General features: G+C 43.5%; 2 protein-coding genes across 4 annotated transcripts in view; both read left to right on the forward strand.

Annotated features, from left to right (window-relative positions):
* LOC106571318 (solute carrier family 22 member 6-A) lies at positions 1–14,206 on the forward strand. Of its 2 annotated transcripts, XM_014144251.3 has the most exons (10): positions 1–676; positions 1,554–1,657; positions 2,272–2,426; positions 2,589–2,757; positions 3,196–3,319; positions 3,884–3,990; positions 4,700–4,911; positions 8,577–8,685; positions 11,329–11,541; positions 11,761–14,206. In XM_014144251.3, the coding sequence occupies exons 1-10, from the start codon at positions 275–277 to the stop codon at positions 11,837–11,839; spliced, it is 1,674 nt and encodes a 557-aa protein (XP_013999726.1). In that variant the 5' UTR covers positions 1–274; the 3' UTR covers positions 11,840–14,206. The 2 variants fall into 2 exon arrangements, with proteins under 2 accessions (XP_013999726.1, XP_082817844.1); XM_082961718.1 differs by lacking the exon at positions 11,761–14,206 and having other exon boundaries at positions 8,593–8,685; positions 11,329–11,463.
* A 1,791-nt stretch (positions 14,207–15,997) lies between these two features.
* Positions 15,998–23,346, forward strand: part of LOC106571317 (tyrosine-protein kinase Fyn) — a 72,244-nt gene continuing 64,895 nt past the window's right edge. For both annotated transcript variants that reach the window (XM_014144246.3, XM_014144248.3), the window contains exon 1: positions 15,998–16,186. The gene's annotated coding sequence lies outside the window, so the exon portion shown is untranslated. The remainder of the gene's footprint in view (positions 16,187–23,346) is intronic.

Genomic DNA, 23,346 nt, shown 5'->3' on the forward strand with positions numbered 1-23,346 from the left:
CGGCAGCAGCCTGTCTGCGCTTAGGGTTCACTACACCACAGACAGGTGTGACTTCATCTGAATGAGGACTGAATGAGAATTACACAAACCAGCCTGTGTAGTTTATCCTGAGCTCTGTGAGGTGTCAGCTGCCTCTCAGCCTTCTGTTCTACTCCACTCTCAGTCCATTCAGAAGTTTAAAATCTTTGTTGGCAACTTGAGAGAGCACTATTCTGTTGGACCTCTTATATCTGTGATGATACATTAGGGTAGCATCTGCATTGGAATAGCAGCTATGGAAAGAAGCATGAATTTTGACGAGATTCTTTCCCATATCGGAGGCTTTGGCAAGTTCCAGAAGATCTTGTATGTGTGGATTTGCCTCCCCCAGATCCTGCTGGCATTCCACATGCTGATATCGGTCTTCACGGGGGCCGTCCCCCCTCATCTCTGTCGCTCCAACAACACCACCTGGGCCTTGCCCGCCAGCTCAGACGCATTCAACTTCAGCCTGGTGACGGGCCCAGACGGTGACCCTGGCCTGTCCTGCTCTGCCCCTGGGGGGGTCCCTAGCACCCCGCTAGCCCAGTTGAATCACAGCACCGCCCTTGCCCTTAGCGATGACCACGTCACCGGGGTTTGTCAAGGGGGGTGGGAATTCAGCAAAGAAACCTTCCACAGCACCGTGGCAACTGAGGTGAGTTAGTGGTGGTGCAGTAAAACAGACGGGCAGGGCAACCTCTCTGTCTGTCTGTCTGTCTGTCTGTCTGTCTGTCTGTCTGTCTGTCTGTCTGTCTGTCTGTCTGTCTGTCTGTCTGTCTGTCTGTCTGTCTGTCTGTCTGTCTGTCTGTCTGTCTGTCTGTCTGTCTGTCTGTCTGTCTGTCTGTCTGTCTGCCTGCCTGCCTGTCTGTCTGTCTGTCTGTCTGTCTGTGTCTGTCTGTCTGGGGGGCTCAAACATGATCATTTAACAGTGTAGTGGTGGGTCTCGTGCTGCTTGGGTTTGCCACGTGACGGACCCTCACACAGTGACAGTAGCCGTAGTGGAATGGTCCCAGCCAGCAGAACCTGTTATGATTTATAAACACTAGGATCAGACCTTCACTGTGAGGCCCACTGTTGGAGGCTGTCTGTATGATCTATAATAACTCATATTTTCTGTCACATTCCACCCTGATTGATGTCAGAGCCCTGAAGGATGTTTAGATGGAATCTGTTGCATGGCAAGGTGCTCACAGGCTTCTATTGGAATCTGTTGAGAAGTAAGGTGCTCACAGGCTTCTATTAGAATGATTTGAGAAGCAAGGTGCTCACAGGCTTCTATTGCTCAGGGGCAAAGGAGTAGGACACCACAGTCAAAATACAGTTACCGTGTTGTGCGAGTGTTAACCTTCACAGTGTAATAGGCTATGTATAGTCAATCAAGGACAAAAGCCTGGTAACAGGGATATAGTATCATTTGAAATCTGAAATGTTATACCTAGTACATCGTTTATAAAGAATGTAGGTGAAAATACAGATGGGCTTGTCAATATGATGTAGCATTTCATCTCATTTGAACCCTCTGTCCTTGACAGTGGGATCTGGTGTGTGATAATGCCAATCTGAACAACATTGGTTCCTCAATCTACATGTTTGGTCTTCTGGTCGGCGCCGTGCTGTTTGGTTCCTTAGCTGATAAGTATGTATAAAACAACCATGCGTCTTCCACCAGTGATACTTATGCATTTTTAATCTAATTTATAATTAGCTTGGCTCAGATACATTAAAGAGCCTGAGGATCCATGGAACATGTATTGTAGGTAGGTCACAAACTTAATAGAAGGTCATGCTAAACAAATATAAAGAGAGAGGTCAGTCACACTTTAGGTGAAGTAAAACTAAAATTGAGCTCAATGAACACTTTGCAGCTTGTATTGCTATGTACATTTGCTAGTATATTTTATTTGTGTATCTAGGATTATTCATAGAAAGTACACAAACAAAATGTCTGTACAGACTATTTCAGTACTAGCTGTCTCATTCATTGATATTTCTAGGCGGCAGTGATTTTATTTGAAATGCACTCTTGTTGGCCAAAGTCAAATGTCAAAAGCATTTGAAGCATTTAACACTGGGTATTTTAAAGAGTGCATCTAATTTGCAGCACCTCCCAGTCCCTAACAGTCTAATTAATTCTCAACACACTTAGTGTGTTTTGAATTCTGTAATGAATGTAATGTTTTTAAAATTGTATAACTGCCTTAATTTTGCCAGACCCCAGGAAGAGTAGCTGCTACCTCTTTCTTGTTTCAGGTTTGGACGCAGGAACATAATCCTGGTTGGTCTGACTATCCAGTCAACCTTTGGGGTTGGTGCTGCTTTTGCCCCAAATTTCTACATTTATGTCTTTCTGCGCTTTGTGGTTGGAACCACTATTTCAGCTGTCATCATGAACGCATTTGTTTTAGGTTAGTCTCACTCTTGCTCCCTCTCACTCTCTCTCAAACACACCACACACATACACACACACATGAAACATTAATAAGGTTTTTGACTTGTGATCTGAGAAAAAATTCAGATGATAAGGTGTTAGTTTTCTACTCTCTATACTGTTCTGTTGTTGCCCCCAGGCACAGAGTGGACAGGATCAAAGCACCGGATGCTAGCTGGGATCATCACAGACTACTTCTTTGGGTTCGGCTACATCACCCTGGCGGGCCTGGCCTACCTCATCAGAGACTGGCGCAAGCTCCAGCTGGCCATCTCAGCACCAGGCTTCCTCTTCATCTTCTACATCTGGTGAGTCACTGGCCAGCCGCAGCACGCCTGTAGCCTTAAATACAAACGGAATATCACTCACTTTCAATATCTTCCGTGAAGTGAAAAGATCATTCAGTTTGGATTCCAGGCTAGCAAGCCAACTCACTAAAGGAGAAATTCAAGAGAATGTAGAGGAACTCTCTTTTTTCATCAATAATCAAAACCAGATGGGTCATTGAATGTCATTTGGGAATACCTAAAGTATATCTAAGTTGCAAAATTGTGTGCATAGTACCAAATTATTTTCTTTTCTTTTTCTAATATTTTAGTACTAGTATTGGCCTATATCCTGCCTCATGACTAAATGTATCTTCATGTTTATATCTCTTGTTCCCATGGTGCCAAACTTATGCGGAGTGTCATATGTAGTTGTTTATGTGTGTGGGTCAGTTGAACACCTCTCTTCTACATTCTTAGGGTCCTACCCAAGTCGGCTCGGTGGCTATTGGCCAACCAGAGGAATGAGGAGGCCATGGATCTGATCAGGAAAGCTGCTCTGATGAACGGCAAACCCCTGCAGGAGGACATGGAGACATGTCAGGTGTGGTTACGCATGTGCACGCCCACATACACACACACACACACACACACACACACACACACACACACACACACACACACACACACACACACACACACACACACACACACACACACACACACACACACACACACACACACACACACACACACACACACACACACATATAACTGGACTCAGGAGGACATTGTGGATCAGGTGTGTTTTTTGTTGTTGTGAAGCTAGCACAGTATCATTAACCTTGTCCCAAGGCTAATTGTTATAGAGAGAAATAGCCGGCTGGTGGACGAGATTAAGCTATCATTGATCATTATGAAATTCAACAACCTTGATTAAAGCACTTGCCAAACAACGTTTCTATGTACAGGCAATGTTGAGCGCAATACCGCCAAAACCTGAGCATATTAAAGTGCTTTGCATGCTATCCTCTATGCTGTGTAGGCATGCAGGACATGCAAATTATATGAGTTGCATTGGTGTGCTTTTTGCATTGATGAGGTCATTCCTTTTCTGAGAAGCATCAGGCGAAATGCTCAGGGCTCATCTGCTCTTGTTATTTTTCAGGGGTACAATGATATGGTGAAGATGGAGGAGAGGAAAAAGGACACAGTCATTGACCTGGTCCGTACCCCAAAAATGAGGAGGAATTCATGTATCATGTTTTACCTGTGGTGAGTGTCATACCGCTCCTTTCCCAGTATTCCGTGTGATGTTGGCAGTAGAACTTTGTCAGGACACATCCTGTTGTGGGGCAAACAAGAATTAATCAAATCTACTGTATCAACTACTGTTTCATTGAGATTTCTGTTTCTGCCAAACATTCATGTATCATTCACACTAATGATGAATTATTAACTCTTTTCATTATGGGTTGATTCCCTTGACGTGGTACGCCAATGGAGTTCTCAGAACTGTTCACTGCACAGGCTTCTTGAGGCCTCAGGTCACTATGCTTGCTGTGTAAGCCATTTGAATTGCAGTGTAACACTCACTGAGGCAACACTGACAGATTATTATTTGAATGGGAATACTTTACGTAGCTTCCCAGGCACTGAGAAGTGAGTGTTAATGTAGAAAACATTGTCAATAGATATCACTACAGTAAAATGTTGCACTATATTCCGTGTCAAATACAGTTTACAAGAGGTATATACTGTAATATTACTCTGTTAGAAAGTACCTTGATTTTGGTTCAATTATCCTGTCTGTGGCTAGAGAGACATTTCTGCTTCCCAGACATCTTTCCACTCTGCATGATAGACTTGTGTCAAACCAGCAAAAGAAGGGAGTCCTTGTTTCACTGCAGTGACAGTGATGTTATTAATCCTTCCCTTTCCTCACCAGTGTTTCCTCCACCATTCCATCTCTGTGTCTGTCCAGGTTTGTCAACGTGCTGGTCTACTACGGCCTGTCTCTGAACATCTCTGACTTTGGGATGAACATCTACCTGACCCAGCTGATCTTTGGCCTGGTGGAGATGCCTGCCAGGACCATCACCCTATTTACCCTGAACCGCTCCAGGAGGATATCCCAGCTAGCCTTCCTCGCTGTGGGAGGCCTGGCCTGCCTGCTAACCATCTTCATTCCTGATGGTATGGCCCATTCCATAGAACCCTCTGCTAGGTGTCAATACGTCTTTAAGACGTTTATACACACCCTGAGCTACATGACGAGTTACAGTATCCTCCGGGCCCTGAAAAGACTTCAGTTGACTTGAATTAAGTTGTTTACCAGTGTAATTAAACCATGGCAGTCCTTGAATGATGTCATAGTTGTGTAGTTTTATAGCCTTGTTTATAAGGACTTAGCTAGTAGTCAATGGAAAGTCTTTGTGGCTTGGAACTTGGCTTTTGTTCGAAACTGAAAAACTTATGCAAGCCACATTTAAACGTTATATAACTAGCTTCCTTTTGTAACAACCAGAGTTTGTCACTGACGTGACCTCCTGGGTGTAGAGTTGTTATTAACTCCCACCGGGGCCCTCATGGAAGTCATGTCAGCCGTACACTTGAAGACACTACCTTGGTTACGGTCTCCATTAAGTTCTACACTACCTTAGGTGGTTACGGTCTCCAGTAGGATCTACACTACTTTAGGTGGTTACGGTCTCCAGTAGGATCTACACTACCTTAGGTGGTTACGGTCTCCAGTAGGATCTACACTACCTTAGGTGGTTACGGTCTCCAGTAGGATCTACACTACCTTAGGTGGTTACGGTATCCATTAGGATCTACACTACCTTAGGTGGTTACGGTATCCATTAGGATCTACACTACCTTAGGTGGTTACGGTCTCCAGTAGGATCTACACTAACTTAGGTGGTTACGGTATCCATTAGGATCTACACTACCTTAGGTGGTTACGGTCTCCATTAGGATCTACACTACCTTAGGTGGTTACGGTATCCAGTAGGATCTACACTACCTTAGGTGGTTACGGTCTCCAGTACCTTAGGTGGTTACGGTCTCCAGTAGGATCTACACTAACTTAGGTGGTTACGGTATCCATTAGGATCTACACTACCTTAGGTGGTTACGGTCTCCATTAGGATCTACACTACCTTAGGTGGTTACGGTCTCCAGTAGGATCTACACTACCTTAGGTGGTTACGGTCTCCAGTAGGATCTACACTACCTTAGGTGGTTACGGTATCCATTAGGATCTACACTACCTTAGGTGGTTACGGTCTCCATTAGGATCTACACTACCTTAGGTGGGGATGCTGGAGAGTGATTCACAGTGATGTAACCTAGAGTTTCAGATGCTATACACACATAGCCCAGCTATTTACCCGTTTAATCTCGAACCCCATCACTTCTCTCTCCCCCATACCCCCCCCCCGTTTAATCTCGAACCCCATAATTCACCCCCCCTTGTTTAAGCCTAACCCCATCACTTCTCTCTCCCCCTGTTTAATCTCTAACCCCATCACTTCTCTCTCCCCCCGTGCCCCCCTATTTCATCTCTAACCCCATCACTTTTCTCTCCCCATACACCCCAATCACTTCTCCCCCATACCCCCCGTTTAATCTCTAACCCCATCACTTCTCTCTCCCCCATACCCCCCCATTTAATCTCTAACCCCATCACATCTCTCTCCCCCCCATACCCCGTTTAATCTCTAACCCCATCACTTCTCTCCCCCCATACCCCCAGTTTAATCTCTAACCCCATCACTTCTCTCCTCCCCATACCCCTAGTTTAATCTCTAACCCCATCACTTCTCTCTCCCCCATACCCCCCCGTTTAATCTCTAACCCCATCACTTCTCTCCCCCCATACTCCGTTTAACCTCTAACCCCATCACTTCTCTCCCTGTTTAATCTCTAACCCCATCACTTTTCTCCCCCATACACCCCCATCACTTCTCCCCCATACCCCCCGTTTAATCTCTAACCCCATCACTTCTCTCTCCCCCCATACCCCCTGTTTAATCTCTAACCCCATCACTTCTCCCCCATACCCCCTGTTTAATCTCTAACCCCATCACTTCTCTCTCCCCCCATACCCCCCCGTTCAATCTCTAACCACATCCCTTCTCTCCCCCAATACCCCCTGTTTAATCTCTAACCCCATCACTTCTCTCCCCCCCATACCCCCTGTTTAATCTTTAACCCCATCACTTCTCTCTCCCCCATACCCCCCCATTTAATCTCTAACCCCATCACTTCTCTCTCCCCCCATACCCCCCCCGTTTAATCTCTAACCCCATCACTTCTCTCTCTCCCCCATACCCCCTGTTTAATCTCTAACCCCATCACTTCTCTCTCCCCCATACCCCCCCATTTAATCTCTAACCCCATCACTTCTCTCTCCCCCCATACCCCCCCGTTTAATCTCTAACCCCATCACTTCTCTCTCTCCCCCATACCCCCTGTTTAATCTCTAACCCCATCACTTCTCTCCCCCATACCCCGTTTAATCTCTATCCCCATCACTTCTCTCTCCCCCCATACCCCCCCCATTTAATCTCTAACCCCATCACTTCTCTCTCCCCCCATACCCCCTGTTTAATCTCTAACCCCATCACTTCTCCCCCCATACCCCCTGTTTAATCTCTAACCCCATCACTTCTCTCTCCCCCCATACCCCCCCGTTCAATCTCTAACCACATCCCTTTTCTCCCCCAATACCCCCTGTTTAATCTCTAACCCCATCACTTCTCTCCCCCCCATACCCCCTGTTTAATCTTTAACCCCATCACTTCTCTCTCCCCCATACCCCCCCATTTAATCTCTAACCCCATCACTTCTCTCTCCCCCCATACCCCCCGGTTTAATCTCTAACCCCATCACTTCTCTCTCTCCCCATACCCCCTGTTTAATCTCTAACCCCATCACTTCTCTCCCCCATACCCCGTTTAATCTCTATCCCCATCACTTCTCTCTCCCCCCATTTAATCTCTAACCCCATCACTTCACCCACCCCCCACACACACACACACACACATACAGTGGGGGAAAAAAGTACTTGATCCCCTGCTGATTTTGTACGTTTGCCTACTTACAAAGAAATGATCAGTCTATAATTTTAATAGTAGGTTTATTTGAACAGTGAGAGACAGAATAACAACAACAAAAAATCCAGAAAAACGCATGTCAAAAATGTTATAAAATTATTTGCATTTTAATGAGGGAAATAAGTATTTGACCCCTCTGCAAAACATGACTTAGTACTTGGTGGCAAAACCCTTGTTGGCAATCACAGAGGTCAAACGTTTCTTGTAGTTGGCCACCAAGTTTGCACACATCTCAGGAGGGATTTTGTCCCACTCCTCTTTGCAGATCTTCTCCAAGTCATTAAGGTTTCGAGGCTGACGTTTGGCAACTCGAACCTTCAGCACCCTCCACAGATTTTCTATGGGATTAAGGTCTGGAGACTGGCTAGGCCACTCCAGGACCTTAATGTGCTTCTTCTTGAGCCACTCCTTTGTTGCCTTGGCCGTGTGTTTTGGGTCATTGTCATGCTGGAATACCCATCCACGACCCATTTTCAATGCCCTGGCTGAGGGAAGGAGGTTCTCACCCAAGATTTGACGGTACATGGCCCCGTCCATTGTCCCTTTGATGCGGTGAAGTTGCAAATCAATTTATAACATTTCTGACATGCGTTTTTTCTGGATATTTTTCTTGTTATTCTGTCTCTCACTGGTCAAATAAGCCTACCATTAAAATTATACACTGATCCTTTCTTTGTCAGTGGGCAAACGTACAAAATCAGCAGGGGTTCAAATACTTTTTCCCCCCACTGTACATAGATCTCTCCATTATTAGAACTGTCCTGGCTATGGTGGGGAAGTTTGGGATCACCGCCTCCTTGTCCATCGTCTACATCTACTCAGCAGAGGTCTTCCCTACTGTCATAAGGTGAGTGTCTGACTCAAATGGCACCCTATTCCCTTTATAGTGCACTAGTTTTAACAAGAGCCCTATGGGCCCTGGTCAAAAGTATTCCTTTACATAGGTAATGGGGTGCCATTTGGGACACACATTTGGAGTGTTCTGCTGACTAATGTGGACTGCTGATGTCTGGGCAGGTTTCCATCAGTATCATTCAGTAATAGTGCATTAGATCACAACATGAGTCTAACCATCCTTGGAGTTAATCCTCTACCTGACACTATCAATATCTCTGTGACCTTAATTTTGTTGTTGAGGGCTGAGACAAGGTATGTCATAAGAACGATAACGCGCCATTGTTTCATACAGTGAGCGTGTAGAAGGGGCTCCTGGGTACTCTAGAAGACTCCAAGAGGCAAGTCGCATTCAGATTCTCCTCCTCACAGGCCATGTCAGAGGGCCATGGTTTCACTCTGTGCATATGGGTCAAAAGATCCCTGTGTAACGGTAGTTGCCAGGGCTCATCGGGAAGTATCTGTGCTAGTCCTTTGTTAGCATGGTTGGCTAGCCTTGCAGCTAGTTAGCCAAGTTAGCTAAAGCCTTGCAGCGATAGCTAACCAAATCTCGAGAGCTAGAGACTGACGGGTAGAAAATGTATTTGCTCGGTACTCAACACTATCGACAGGAGCTGAAATACTATGTTCTGCAGTGTTAACTTCATGGTTCGCCTGAAAACAGTTCAGTAGCAAAACAGAAATCCAGTCGCGCTGAGGAGAGCTTTAGTGAACACAGTCACTTCCACAAGGAAGACAGGCAAGAATGACTAATTTGGCAGGCGAGTGGCTCCTTTTATGGAGGAGAGAGGCTCACCTCATTCACCATTCGACCACTCTGTCTCGAACAGACGCTGTGTGATTGGTTTCTTCGAGCTTGTGGACATGTCCAGGTGTATCCATAGTGAGACATCAAAACAAGTATTTGAAATAGAACTGTTACTATTTCAGTCAGCAAAAATGATTGATATACGTGAAGCTAAGTTTCGTAATACTTATTGATTGCATTTTACATCGATAAGTAAATGTTGCGTGTGTTCTTTTTTTATGTGGACACATCTTTTACCTACCAATGCCAATAACGTCTTTCCTCATTGCAATAGTCAACACTGACTCAATAGGTGTATAAAGGTCTGTTAATTCCTAACCCTAACTTTTGAACTTCTGATAAGGGCTGAAACAACTGTTGCATGATGTCACAAGAGTATTCTGAATGGCTGCTCAGTTAAATTACCTGTCCTGATTTGTCATAGACTCTTGCTAAAAAACTTTAATGAGCAAGCCTTCCTTCATTACCTGGTCTCTGTAAATTGGTATAATATCAGCAATATTATCTGTCGAAGATGCTTGAACCTTCTTTTTTTATATTTTCAGTGGTATTGTTAACAAGCACGCCCTCATAAAGAAAATGTGTATTCAAAACAGGTTCAGCCCCTGGTTCGACTGTGATCTGGCAGAGTTACTCCACCTCAAGAATACCATTTGGCGAAAGGCTCGGCACACAAATATTTAGACTGTCTGGCTGTCGTTCAGGCAAATGAGAAATAAGTGCACTCAGGCTATCCGGAAGGCCAAAGTTAGTTACTTTAATGAGCAGTTCTCTGTGGGTCTAACCTCAAGAACCTCTAACCTCAGCATCCTGGAGTCACCTCTACACTGTATACATTGAGACTGTTGTTTTGCGGGTGCTATTTAATGAAGCTGCCAGTTGAGGACTTGTGAGGCATCTGTTTCTCAAACTACACACTCTAATGTACTTGTCCTCCTCCCACTCCTCTTCTATTCTGGTTAGAGCCAGTTTGCGCTGTTCTGTGAAGGGAGTAGTACACAGTGTTGTATGAGATTTTCAGTTTCTTGGCAATTTCTCGCATGGAATAGCCTTCATTTCTCAGAACAAGAACAGACTGACGAGTTTCAGAAAAAAGTTATTTGTTTCTGGCCATTTTGAGCCTGTAATCAAACCAACAAATGCTGATGCTCCAGATACTCAACTAGTCTAAAGAAGGCCAGTTTCTTTAGTCAGAACAACAGTTTTTAGCTGTGCTAACATAATTGCAAAAGGGTTTTCTAATGATCAATTAGCCTTTTAAAATTATAAACTTGAATTAGCTAACACAACGTGCCATTGGAACACAGGCGTGATGGTTGCTGATAATGGGCCTCCGTACGCCTATGTAGATATTCCATAACAAATCTGCCATTTCCTGCTACAATAGTAATTTACAACATTAACAATGTCTACACTGTATTTCTGATCAATTTGATGTTATTTTAATGGACAAAAAATTAGCTTTTCTTTCAAAAACAAGGACATTTCTATCCAAACTTTTGAACGGTAGTGTATATCTCTCACTTTCAGGAAGTGTCCTGCCCGGTGTCTAACCATTCATACTATTCATAACATTTAAATCAGATTCTGATGTTTCCCGTGATTTGCCTAGTGTACATTTATCTGACCCAAACAACCTCAATAAGAAGGGAGGCAGCAGACTAGCTGAGCAGCTGTTGTTAATTGTTTGGAGATGTGGCAGAACTGGTCTTAATGCACATTCTTAATTACAGTAGTGCGACAATGTGGAGTTATTTTGGCTGAACACGCCTCCTCTTTGCTCCACAGGCAGAGTGGAATTGGTATGGGCTCCATGTGTGCCAGGGCAGGGGGAGTCCTGGCTCCCATCATCTACCTGCTGAGGGGTGTCAGTAAGAATGCTCCCATGGTGCTGTTTGGCCTGTGTACTCTGCTAGGTGCAGCCCTCACCCTGCTGCTGCCTGAGACAGCCCACCAGCCCCTGGCTGACACCATTGAGGATGTGGAGGGATCCAGCATGAGGTCTGAATCCCATCTCTATCCATTGAAGGGGAAGACAGTGAGAAGATTCTATTACATAGTATTTCAATTGAAACCAGGAGTGAACATCTTAGCTTGGGTTAACAGCCATTTCAACCTTTCTGATTGTAGTATAACTGTTATTCCGGTGCTGAACTGGGGTTAACTGTAGGTTCATGTAATGTTAATAGTAATCCAAAGATATCCGCTTGTCTCGTCTAGTGAGGAATCAGAGGAAGGGAACATGAAGCCAGCCCTCTATGAGGAATGTCCAACAAGGAACCCAGACATCATAATCTGAAGAACCAGGAGTGGGACAAGGCACCAGTCCACTGATACTTTGAGACCTGTGGTCCTGTCATCTGGAGAACTTTTAAGGGAAAATACCATTCCTCCAAGGAACTCAACTGTGCATTGTAAGATATCTGCTAAGAGTGTTAGAACAAATGTGTAGCTTGTAAAGCTATTTCCTATTTTGTACATAAGACATTGATGTCACTGAACTGACATTTTATACCGTTTTATTTTATATTTAAACATTTTTCTTTTGTTTTGAAAATATGTACTATATATTGATGTTTTATAGTGACTATCAGTTCACATTTAGATTGATAATGAAGTACATTAGTAACAGTTTATTTATGCATCAAATATCCATTTATCAGATTCTGTAAATACTGTCAAGGACACACCATTGTTTGGTGCCAATAGCCTTGTGCTCTTTTTATCCACATTTCTTTAATGGTGCATCCATCTTCCTGAAACGGAACTCACTCCCATCCTGTCCCTGTCTGTTAACTAGTAGGTCTTCCTGAATGCCTGTCTTGTCTGACTAGGCACCCCTACAGTACTGTTCATACCTAACAGGTTTACCTTAAGATGTTAGCTCAGTTTCAGCCAACGAATGCCGTACTGTTCATCATGCATTGTGATTTTGTATAAAGTGACCACACTGTGAACGAGCATAGATAACAACTTTTGCAAACTATCACACATATGCAAGATGAATAGCTAAATATTTTTTTTCTATTTTATAATAGAATTTTGTTTACTTGGTGGGTTCTGTATTAGACATTCCTAACTCTCAATTTAGAAGTGAATGTGTTTGAAGTTGATGTTGGTCTGTGATCATGATGAGTTTTTTAAAAGTGTGCACTCTCCAGAACAGCAGGCTATAGGACAACTGCTCCACAGAATGCTTGTTAGAAAATCATGCTGATATACTAGCCATCTGCTGGCAGCCTCCTACCAGCCAGGTTGTGAAAACAGCCATGGAATCTCAAGTGCCCATGTAACGGAGTTAAGAACGTTCTGTTCACTCCATGGCAAACATGAAATGTCGGGGATGGGAGCTATAGAATAAGATATTTTCCGGTGGAACGTTGTCAAGGAGGATGGTGACGTGTGTTGCGAAGCAGAGGATCACTGGTTCAAGCCCAGTATGGGGCAGTCAGACACTGGAGGAAGCTAAGCTGTTAGCAGCACACTGACCCCCAGTACAGCCAGTGTCCGCTCCAAGATTACCCAGTTAAAGGTTTCTAGGGTCAGCAGATGAGCTGTGGTATCTGTAATCAGCCTTTACACAAGACAAAGATGCCCTTATACAAGACAAGGATGCCCTTATACAAGACAAAGATGGATGAACTGAATGATAAACAGTTATGACAGTGTTACTCCAAGTTAGGAAGCCATCTCTTCAAACATGAAGTTTACATTCCACATTTACATTACATTATTAACATTTCAGCTGAAGGCTTTCATTCTGAGTGCTTACAGTCAGTATATAAAGTACATTATAAACTGGGTGGTTCGAGCCCTGAATGCTGATTGTCTGACAGCCGTGGTATATCAGATCGTATACCATGGGTATGACAAAACATTTTTACTGCTCTAATTACATTGGTAACCAGTTTATAATAGCAATAAGGTACCTCAGGGGTTTGTGGTATATGGCCAATATATCACGGCTAAGGGCTGTATCCAGGCACTCCTCGATGCATCCTGCATATGAACAGCCCTAAGCCGTGGAATATTGGCCATATACCACACCCCCTCGTGCCTTATTGCTTAACTGAACCGCAGCAGTAACACCAGAGAGACAGATCCGAGTTTGAGATCTTTCACATCGGGTGGAGAAGAATAGAAGACTGATGTGATGACATGCTCTCTCTGTGGTACTTTGGGTGGATCTTATTATTTTTATGGCAGTGGATGATTTGACAGGCATCAATTGTTCCCCTGTCATTGTAAGGCTTAGGAGAGCAAAGCCGCACATTCTTGCTTTGGATGAATCACAGGGTTTGCCTTACGGTCATGTAACCAAACGACTGTAATAGGCCTATATGTTTAGTAAAAGTAGTCAACAGGAGTTCGATGTGTTGTGTTAGTGATCACTGCCACTCTCTGGATGAAAGTGGTACTTGCTTCTTGTCTGACATCTCTGACATCTCTGTATATACGGTAAGTACTGTAATGGGGCACAAGCATGATGACCACAGAGATTGTGTTACAACATGTGCATTTCCTGATTCTGTAGAATCAGTACTTTTATACAAATGTATAACAAATTTACAAAATCAAAGTAAAATTGGGAAGTTATCCATGATGTGATAAAAAATATATATATACTAACACATTTCATTTGTACAATATAGTTCTGTTTACACAATGTTTGCTATGCTGTGTGTCATTTCAAAAAGGCCTATAGTCAATGTTGAGGGGCAGCACCGGGGCTGATAAGATGCCGGTGTTAATAGACTTGTTTTTGGGGATCAACTGCAGGTTTGTTGCTGTCTGACTGACTGAGTAGCTGGCACATAAATGCAGCATGGCTGTCAATGAGTCGCTGCCCAGGGGACATTAGCAACAACTGTTATTTCAATTAGACTACAGCAGAGGATCCAAGAACAGCTGCAAGTACCCACTGCCCATCCCGCCACCACACTACAGCCAGGGAGAGCTGTTGTACAGTATTTTGTCTGTGAAAGCTTTGACTAAATATTTAACAGTTGTAGTGGCATTGTGTAACGGCTGTCTTCGTGAAGAGATGACCAAAACGCAGACGGGATATGAATGCTCATCTTTATATTTAATTTGAATAAAGTGAACACAGAACGACAGGTGACAGTTTCACAGGCTATAACGAAGACTAGCAGTGCAAAATCAACAACCCACAAACCCCAGGTGAAAAACACACTCCTAATATATGACTCCCAATCAGGAACAACGATAACCAGCTGTTCCTGATCGGGAGCCACACAGACCAACAAAGAAACAGACATACTAGAAAAACCATACAACACAAACCCTTCTGCCACGTCCTGACCAAAATACTAATACAATACTCCCTCTGCTGGTCAGGATGTGACACATTGTCTATGTTGTGGAATGTACATTAGGCTTACTGTCATTGTACAGCCCAGATGTGAAAAGATGCATTGTAAAAAATTACAGAGATGCTTGTGTGAAACAAGGGTACAGCTGTAGGCACACATCTCCTTATCATGCCTGCACTGACATTTGTTCTGGTAGTATGCTGAGAATGTATCAACAGTGTCCTAGGCTCGTTTGTCATTTTTTAAAGGTGTGTTTTTTACAGTGTGGAATTACAGTGAAGTGAAATTATTAGGAGTTGTTTTCATTCCACTAGGACTATTACTTGCCAGAGCTCTGTTTCTAGAGTATAGACCCGAGTGCCTATTTCATTGGCATTGGCATCAAATTGAAAAACAGACGTTTCATAAGTGTGACTATGTTTCTATATCTGATCTCACTGGTATTTGAATAATCCAGATCTAATTTCCTGAATTCTATGAAGGTATAATGAGTGATAACTAGGGAGCAGTTTGAGTAATACGAACTGGTAATTGTTGGCAGCAGAGGGCGCCACAACGCAATGATTATTAGAGCGCAGTGTCAACGCGAGAAATCATTGATTGAATTCCAAAATCTTTGATTCAATCGCACTGATGATGATGATGATGATGATCTTCACAACACTTTGTCCCACAATACAATGTACACATTTTCCCTGTATTGAGCAGTTATTTTTCTATTAGGCTATCGTCTAAACTATAGAAGTATCGAACATTTGGTATTCGTGTAGGCATGTATGTTAATTGGTCACACACTTTTCTTAAGAACTGATGCAGTTGTCAATTAAAACATCACATTTTCCCCATCCCTGTCATGTGAAGTAGGCCTACTTCATCCCTCCATCTACTGATGAACATTCATTATGGGCAGCCATGTCTTCACCTAGTCTAGACCCAAAATGAATCTATTGTCCTGGAAATACCTCTAACGCAATAGTCTCGCAACCTTAATAATCTTCAAAATGCCAAACCTACTGACTTTATGGCTACCGAACCTGTTTACGATCCCCTGTTCCTCACTACTAGTAGCATCCTCCCATTCTATTGGCTGGTGGTGTTGTCAATCATTCCACTGGTCCCGTTAGTTTCATTGTGGTCCTGCAAAGACAACGCCATCATACCCCATACTCAGCAGCTATAGTGAGTGGGGCAGCTCGAATATCACACAGGATTTATGTAGGCTATTAGGTTATTATTGTCACAAAAACATCAAGCGTCTCATCTTCAACTACAATGGAATACATTCGTCCGGTTAATTAGACGCCTTCGAATCGGTAAGGAACCATTTGTCCTTACTATCCTGTTTCTGTTGAATCGCACCTATACCAATGCGAAATGAATTACTTTGATTTTATCTTTATTGGATGGCATAATGGATCTACTTAGTGTGTTCTTATGGATAACGCATTTGCTCTCATGTCTGTAGGCTAGCTGAGATGTTACAAAGCAGATTTTTCATAAATATCTTTATAGACTGCCTTTGCCATGATAACAGACAAATTGCATTGGCCAATTACAAGTATCCTGGCCTCGATCGCCGTTATGTCATGTGTAGGCCTATTCATTAGAAATAAAATCTATGTGCTGTGTCTGCAAAAACATTCAACCTTCTTGAGTGCCTTGTTGCATTCAGAGGCTTGGTGAATTTGTTTACCGTGATATAGTAGTGATAACCCTCTCCGTCAACATGCTATCTCATTCATTCTTAAAAGATGGCATCATGATGACGGATTCAATGTAGCAAATGCTCCTACACTTAGAAAAAAAGGTGCTGTCTAGAACCTTAAAGGGTGCTTCGTCTGTCCCCATGGGAGAACATATCCACAGAAGGTTCTACATGCAACCCAAAATAACCCTTTTGGAACACATTTTTCTAAGAGTATTATGTTGGGTAGGCTATATAGATTTTTGTTGATTGGTTTCTATTGATTTCTATTTTATATGGCGGACATATTCAACCAGTCAACAATCTTCCAATAACTTGGTTGTGAAGACCATGATCATATGCTCCCAATGTATGTTGTCAACTTGTATTCTTTCCTTTGCTATGTGTTCATCACGGCATTTGTTGATGACAAACTTTTTCCATTGCATTAAGTCAGAAATATGAAATCAAATAAATATTATTTGTCACATGCACCGAATACAACAGGTGTAGTAGACCTTACAGTGAAATGCTTACTTACAAGCCCTTAACCAACAATGCAGTTTTAGGAAAAATACCTTTTAAAAAAAGAAATAATGTAACAAATAATTAAAGAGCAGCAGTAAAATAACAATAGTGAGGCTGTATACAGGGAGTACCAGTACAGAGTCAATGTGCCAGGGCACCGGTTAGTAGAGGTAATTGAGATAATATATACATGTAGGTAGAGTTATTAAAGTGACTTATGCATAGATAATAGCAAAGAGTAGCAGCGCATAAAAGAGGGGGGAAAATGCAAATAGTCTGGGTAGCCATTTCATTAGATCTTCAGTAGTCTTATGGCTTGGGGGTAGAAGCTGTTTAGAAGCCTCTTGGACCTAGACTTGGCGCTCTGGTATCGCTTGCCGTGCGGTAGCAGAGAGAGCAGTCTTTGACTAGGGTGGCTGGAGTCTTTGACAAGTTTTAGGGCCTTCCTCTGACACCGCCTGGTATAGAGGTCCTGGATGGCAGGGAGCTTGGCCCCAGTGATGTACAGGGCCGTGCACACTACCCTCTGTAGCGCCTTGTGGTCGGAGGCTGAGCAGTTGCCATACCAGGCAGTGATGCAACCAGTCCGGATGCTCTCGATGGTGCAGCTGTAGAACCTTTTGAGGAACGGTCATTCAGAATAACACTGCTATTTGTGTATATTTCAAATAATCTTAATTACATCAAGTGAGTTAGATAACCTACTCAAGTAGATACTCCTGAGAATATGCAGTATTTGAGAATAAACCAACCCATTGTTGTGAAATTTGTTGCCACGTTCCTTTGATAATTGGGGTAAATTGCACTGGTTGACCATCACATCCTTCAATACAATACTAGTTATCCTTCCCAAATTCTACTCATGCTGAATGCACATGCTCTTTTTCCTCTGTGCAGGTCAGAAAAATACTAACTGGTTGTTATTACATAGGTCTATACATTATCATTGTTGCATTATGCTTACTGTCCCAAATAGGAGTACAGAGAGCATGTCTAAGGATTTGTCTTAGGAAACACATGTTTACCAAGTTCCAAACTACCTCTGGAAGCAACATCAGCACAGGAGCTGTTCGTCGGGAGCTTCATGAAATGGGTTTCCATGGCCAAGCAGCCGCGCATGTAACGTTCATCGTATGGAGTAGACCAAAACGCAGCGGGAATGTGTATACTCATCTTCTTTTATTTAGAAGGAAACTTGAACACTTAACAAAATAACAAACAATTGACGAATACAGTCCTGTAAGGCAACACACTATACACGGAACAACTACCCACAAACACAGTGACAAAACCCCTTACTTAAATATGGCCTCCAATTAAAAGCAACGAAGAACAGCTGCTTCTAATTGAAGGCCAAACCAAAAAACCCTGAACATAGAAATAGACTAAATAGACACAGACATAGAAATATACTAACATAGAACATTGCCCAAAAAACCCCGAAACACACTAAACAAACACCCCCTGCCACGCCCTGACCAAACTACAATAACAAACAACCCCTTTTACTGGTCAGGACATGACAGTACCCCCCCCCCCCCCAAAAAAACACAAAAATAAACCCCAAAACAAAAATAATCCCAAACTAAAGGGAGGGAAGGGAGGGTGGCCACCGTCACCGACGGTTCTTGTGCTACACCCCCCCCCTCCCCAATCCTCCCCCCTACGGAGGTGGCTCAGGAGTGGGACGCAGACCCCGCTCCACCACTGGCTCACCCCACGTTGGTGGCGCCGCTAGAGCGAGGTCCCTCGTCGCCGACCCCGGACTGGGGACCCTCGCGGCGGGCGACTCTGGCTGCGCCGGACTGGAGGCCGTCTCTGGTGGCTCCGGACTGTACAGGCGCACTAAAGGCCTAGTGCGTGGGGCTGGCTTTGGAGGCGCCATACTAGGGACACGCACCTCAAGGCTAGTGCGAGGAGCAAGAACAGGACGTACTGGACTGGGCTGACGCACTACATGCCTGGTGCGTTGGGCTGGCTTTGGAGGCGCCAGACTGGGAACACGCACCTCAAGGCTAGTGCGAGGAGCAGGAACAGGGTAAACCGGACCCTGAAGACGTATTGGAGGTCGGGAGCGTACGGCCTGCACAACCCTTCCTGGCTGAGTGCACAATATAGCCTGGCCATGCTGAGGAGCTTCCATCGATCGCACCAGCCGTTGAATGCTTCTTCGTATACAGTGCGCATTTCCGCATAACTCGGTGCCTTCTTCATTCGTCGCTCCCCATAATAAGCACGGGGAGTTGGCTCAGGTCTCCATCCTGACTCTACCAAACTCCCCGTGTGCCCCCCCCCCCCCATTTTTTGGGGGGGGGATGCCTCTCGGTCTTCCTTAAATCCTCCATAGCCCTGGATATACTCATCCTCATCTCCTCCCATGTCCATCCTTCTTCACAGTGCTCCTTACCCCGCTGCTTGGTCCTTTGTTGGTGGGTAGTTCTGTCACGTTCGGCGTATGGAGTAGACCAAAACGCAGCGGGAATGTGTATACTCATCTTCTTTTATTTAGAAGGAAACTTGAACACTTAACAAAATAACAAACAATTGACGAATACAGTCCTGTAAGGCAACACGCTATACACGGAACAACTACCCACAAACACAGTGACAAAACCCCTTACTTAAATATGGCCTCCAATTAAAAGCAACGAAGAACAGCTGCTTCTAATTGAAGGCCAAACCAAAAAACCCTGAACATAGAAATAGACTAAATAGATACTAACATAGAACATTGCCCAAAAAACCCCGAAACACACTAAACAAACACCCCCTGCCACGCCCTGACCAAACTACAATAACAAACAACCCCATTTACTGGTCAGGACATGACAGCGCACAAGCCTAAGATCGACATGCGCAATGCCAAGCGTCAGTTGGAGTGGTGTAAAGCTCGCCTTTATTGGACTCTGGAGCAGTGGAAACGCATTCTCTGGAGTGAAAAGAATCATGCTTCATCATCTGGCAGTCCGACGGACAAATCTGGGTTAGGCAGATGCCAGGAGAACGATACCTGCCCCAATGCATAGTGCCAACTGTAAAATTTGGTGGCGGAGGAATAATGGTCTGGGGCTGTTTTTCATAGTTCGGGCTAGGCCCCTTAGTTCCAGTGAAGCATACAATGACATTCTAGACAATTCTGTGCTTCCAACTTTGTGGAAACAGTTTGGGGAAGCCCTTTCCTCTTTCAGCATGACAATTCCCCCGTGTAAAAAGCGAGGTCCTTACAGAAATGGTTTGTTGAGATCGGTGTGGAAGAACTTGACTGGCCTGCACAGAGCCCTGACCGCAACCCCATCGAACAACTTTGGTATGAATCTTCCCCGCAGCAATGTTCCAACATCTAGTGGAAAGCCTTCCCAGAAGAGTGGAGGCTGTTATAGCAGGAAAGGCTGGACCAACTCCATATTAATGCCCATGATTTGGGAATGAGATGTTCGACGAGCAGGTGTCCACATACTTTTGGTCATGTAGTGTATATTTGGTACATTTCCTTTATACCCTGTAGGAAAGTTTGGTCAAAAACAGGTCGGAAATGTTTTCTGTTTTTCTTTTTGTGTATTTTATTGCGCAATGCAATTTTTCTTGATGTAGGTTACTGGTTTGAATAGAGTAAGTTTTCCGGTACAGTAGCTGATGCCGGTACTATCTTGTCTCTCCATCATCTTGGTTTCCTCTTCAAGTTGCTTACTGCTTCAGAATCATCCTGCACTTGGGCTTCATATCATATTTGCTTGCTCTTTATTATTGATGTGAATAACTCTCACAAATAGAAAAGGTGTAATTTGTGATCGTTTTCTTCTCCTATAGCTAAGAATATTAAGACATCAGCCTAGGCTTGTACTGTTATTCCTATTTTCCGTTGCTTTTTGACCAATGACTCGGAATGGCAGTGAAACCAGCTGATTCGACTTACTGTAAGTCTTTCACAGAAAAGTTGCTTGTATTACAATTGCAGAATATGGGCCAGTAATGTTGATTTCATGTATCAGGTATGGATGCATAGTATGATTGTTTGGTGTGAAAAGATGTTTGCAAAAATCTCCTACAGTTTTTGTAGGATCCACAAAGGTAACCTTGAAAACCACAGAAAGCCCTGGTCATCCTGAAGTATAATCTTCCATAGAAGTCACACAAATACACCAACTCAACATGGTTCACAACGTTACGGGTTACGGTCCATGTACGGTCTTGTTCTAATTGTTTAGTCCTTGAGGAAGTGCATGAATAGTTTCAAGCTTCAAGTTTTAATGTCACGTGCACAAGTACAGTGAAATGCCTTTCTTGCAAGCTCTAAACCCAGCAGTGCAGTAATCAACATCAATGTAGCACTAACAATAACATAAGGTAGAACAAAAACATAAGAAATAAGAAGAACACGAGAAGTAAGTAAGTTATATACAGGGTCAGTTCCAACACCATATTTACAATGTGCAGGGATACTGGAGTGATAGAGGTAGATATGTATAGGGGTAAGGTGACTAGGCATCAGGATATATGATAAACTGAGGGTGTTTCTCAATATGCATAATACCCTGCTCCACACTGTCATGCTCCGAGTGCATTCTCTGACCACGTTCTCTCGAGTACGTTCTTGTGAGGACAAGAGTGTGGAGAATGCATAAAACAATACATTTGAGAAATACTGGCACACCTACTTTATTACCTCACGCTTCACCATTCACTGAACCTTCTTCCAGCCAGGAAAATGGCAACAATAGACGAAACAAGATATACACAAAGCAAACATTTCACTTCATAATTATCAGCGAGATATGTGAATTGTAATAATCTAGCTAACCAGCTAGTTAAACAGGCAAAAGTGACCTAAAACTAATGTTATGCAATGTAGATGTACATTTCCCATGGGTAGCTACTAATTTTTTGTGGCTATCTAGCTAGCCAGTTAGCCCTATTGACTTACTATGGACTTACAGCACCCATTCACTGAACTATCTTCCAGCCAGGACAACAGTGACAATAGAGACTAAACAAGATATACACAAAGTAACCGTTTTACTTCATAACTATCAGCTAGCTATGAATTGTAATAATGTAGCTAACCAGATAGTTTACCAGGCAAACATTTCCTAAAACTATTATTATGCAACATAGATGTCAATTCTTTGTGGGTAGCTAGCTACCAATTATTTGTGACTATCTGGCAGTACTATTTTTTATTTATCTTTATTTAACTAGGCAAGTCAGTTAAGAACAAATTCTTATTTTCAATAACAGCCTAGGAACAGTGGGTTAACTGCCTTGTTCAGGGGCAGAACAACAGATTTTTACCTTGTCAGCTCAGAGATTTGATCTTGCAACCTTTCGTTTAGTAGTCCAACACTCTAACCACTAGGCTACCTGCCGCCCTACCTACTGTTACTAGTAGCTTGCCAGCCCTATTGACTTATTATGTAAACATGCCAAAATTAACACAACATGTATTTATTAACGTGGCAAGATAAAATAGCCAACATTCCGAAGTCTGAGTTTATTTTCTCTCGCTTCAGCTCAAATAATGTCCGCCATTGATTTCAAGAAATGTTGCGTAATTTAACCTGATATTGAAGATCCATGGAAAGTATTTTTTCTGTGTAATTCACCAGAATTCACCACAGCCCAGTCAGTCTGCATACAGTATGTAAGCCCAGTCAGTCTGCATACAGTGTGTAAGCCCAGTCAGTCTGCATACAGTATGTAAGCCCAGTCAGTCTGCATACAGTGTTTAAGCCCAGTCAGTCTGCATACAGTATGTAAGCCCAGTCAGTCTGCATAGAGTGTGTAAGCCCAGTCAGAAAGACAGCACTGTGCTCTTCCTCCCAATCAGTCCCATTCTTCTGCTGAAGAGAGAGCTGCCAGACACCCATGTTGCTGCTCACTGTTGATCCTGTGACAGCATGGCATGCTGCTACTCTCTGCTGTCACACTACAGAGAGACAAAACTGCTCTGAAATGCAGTGTATCATACTATACAGTAGGTACTTCGGACTGGCTTTTGTCCATCAGGTGATTTCATTTGAGCTGGGATGCTTTGGTTCATATCTCGCCCCAAACATCACCACATTTGTGGGCTTAATCAATCCAGAACTTTGTATGGGCATTTTGAGGGTTGGTTGGATGTAGGCTTGTTGGATGTGTATAGTACACTCCAACTACTTTGTGCTCCAGTTTGGCAATCTGGTTAAGTGGGGGCCGCTGTAGTTACACTCTTCTGTGTGACATCCCCTGTCCCGTCACCCTCTTCTCTGACAGCAGAGGCCATTT

This window comes from Salmo salar, chromosome 15, assembly GCF_965601325.2.
Source record: "Salmo salar chromosome 15, fSalSal1, whole genome shotgun sequence".
NCBI classification, from domain to species: domain Eukaryota; kingdom Metazoa; phylum Chordata; class Actinopteri; order Salmoniformes; family Salmonidae; genus Salmo; species Salmo salar.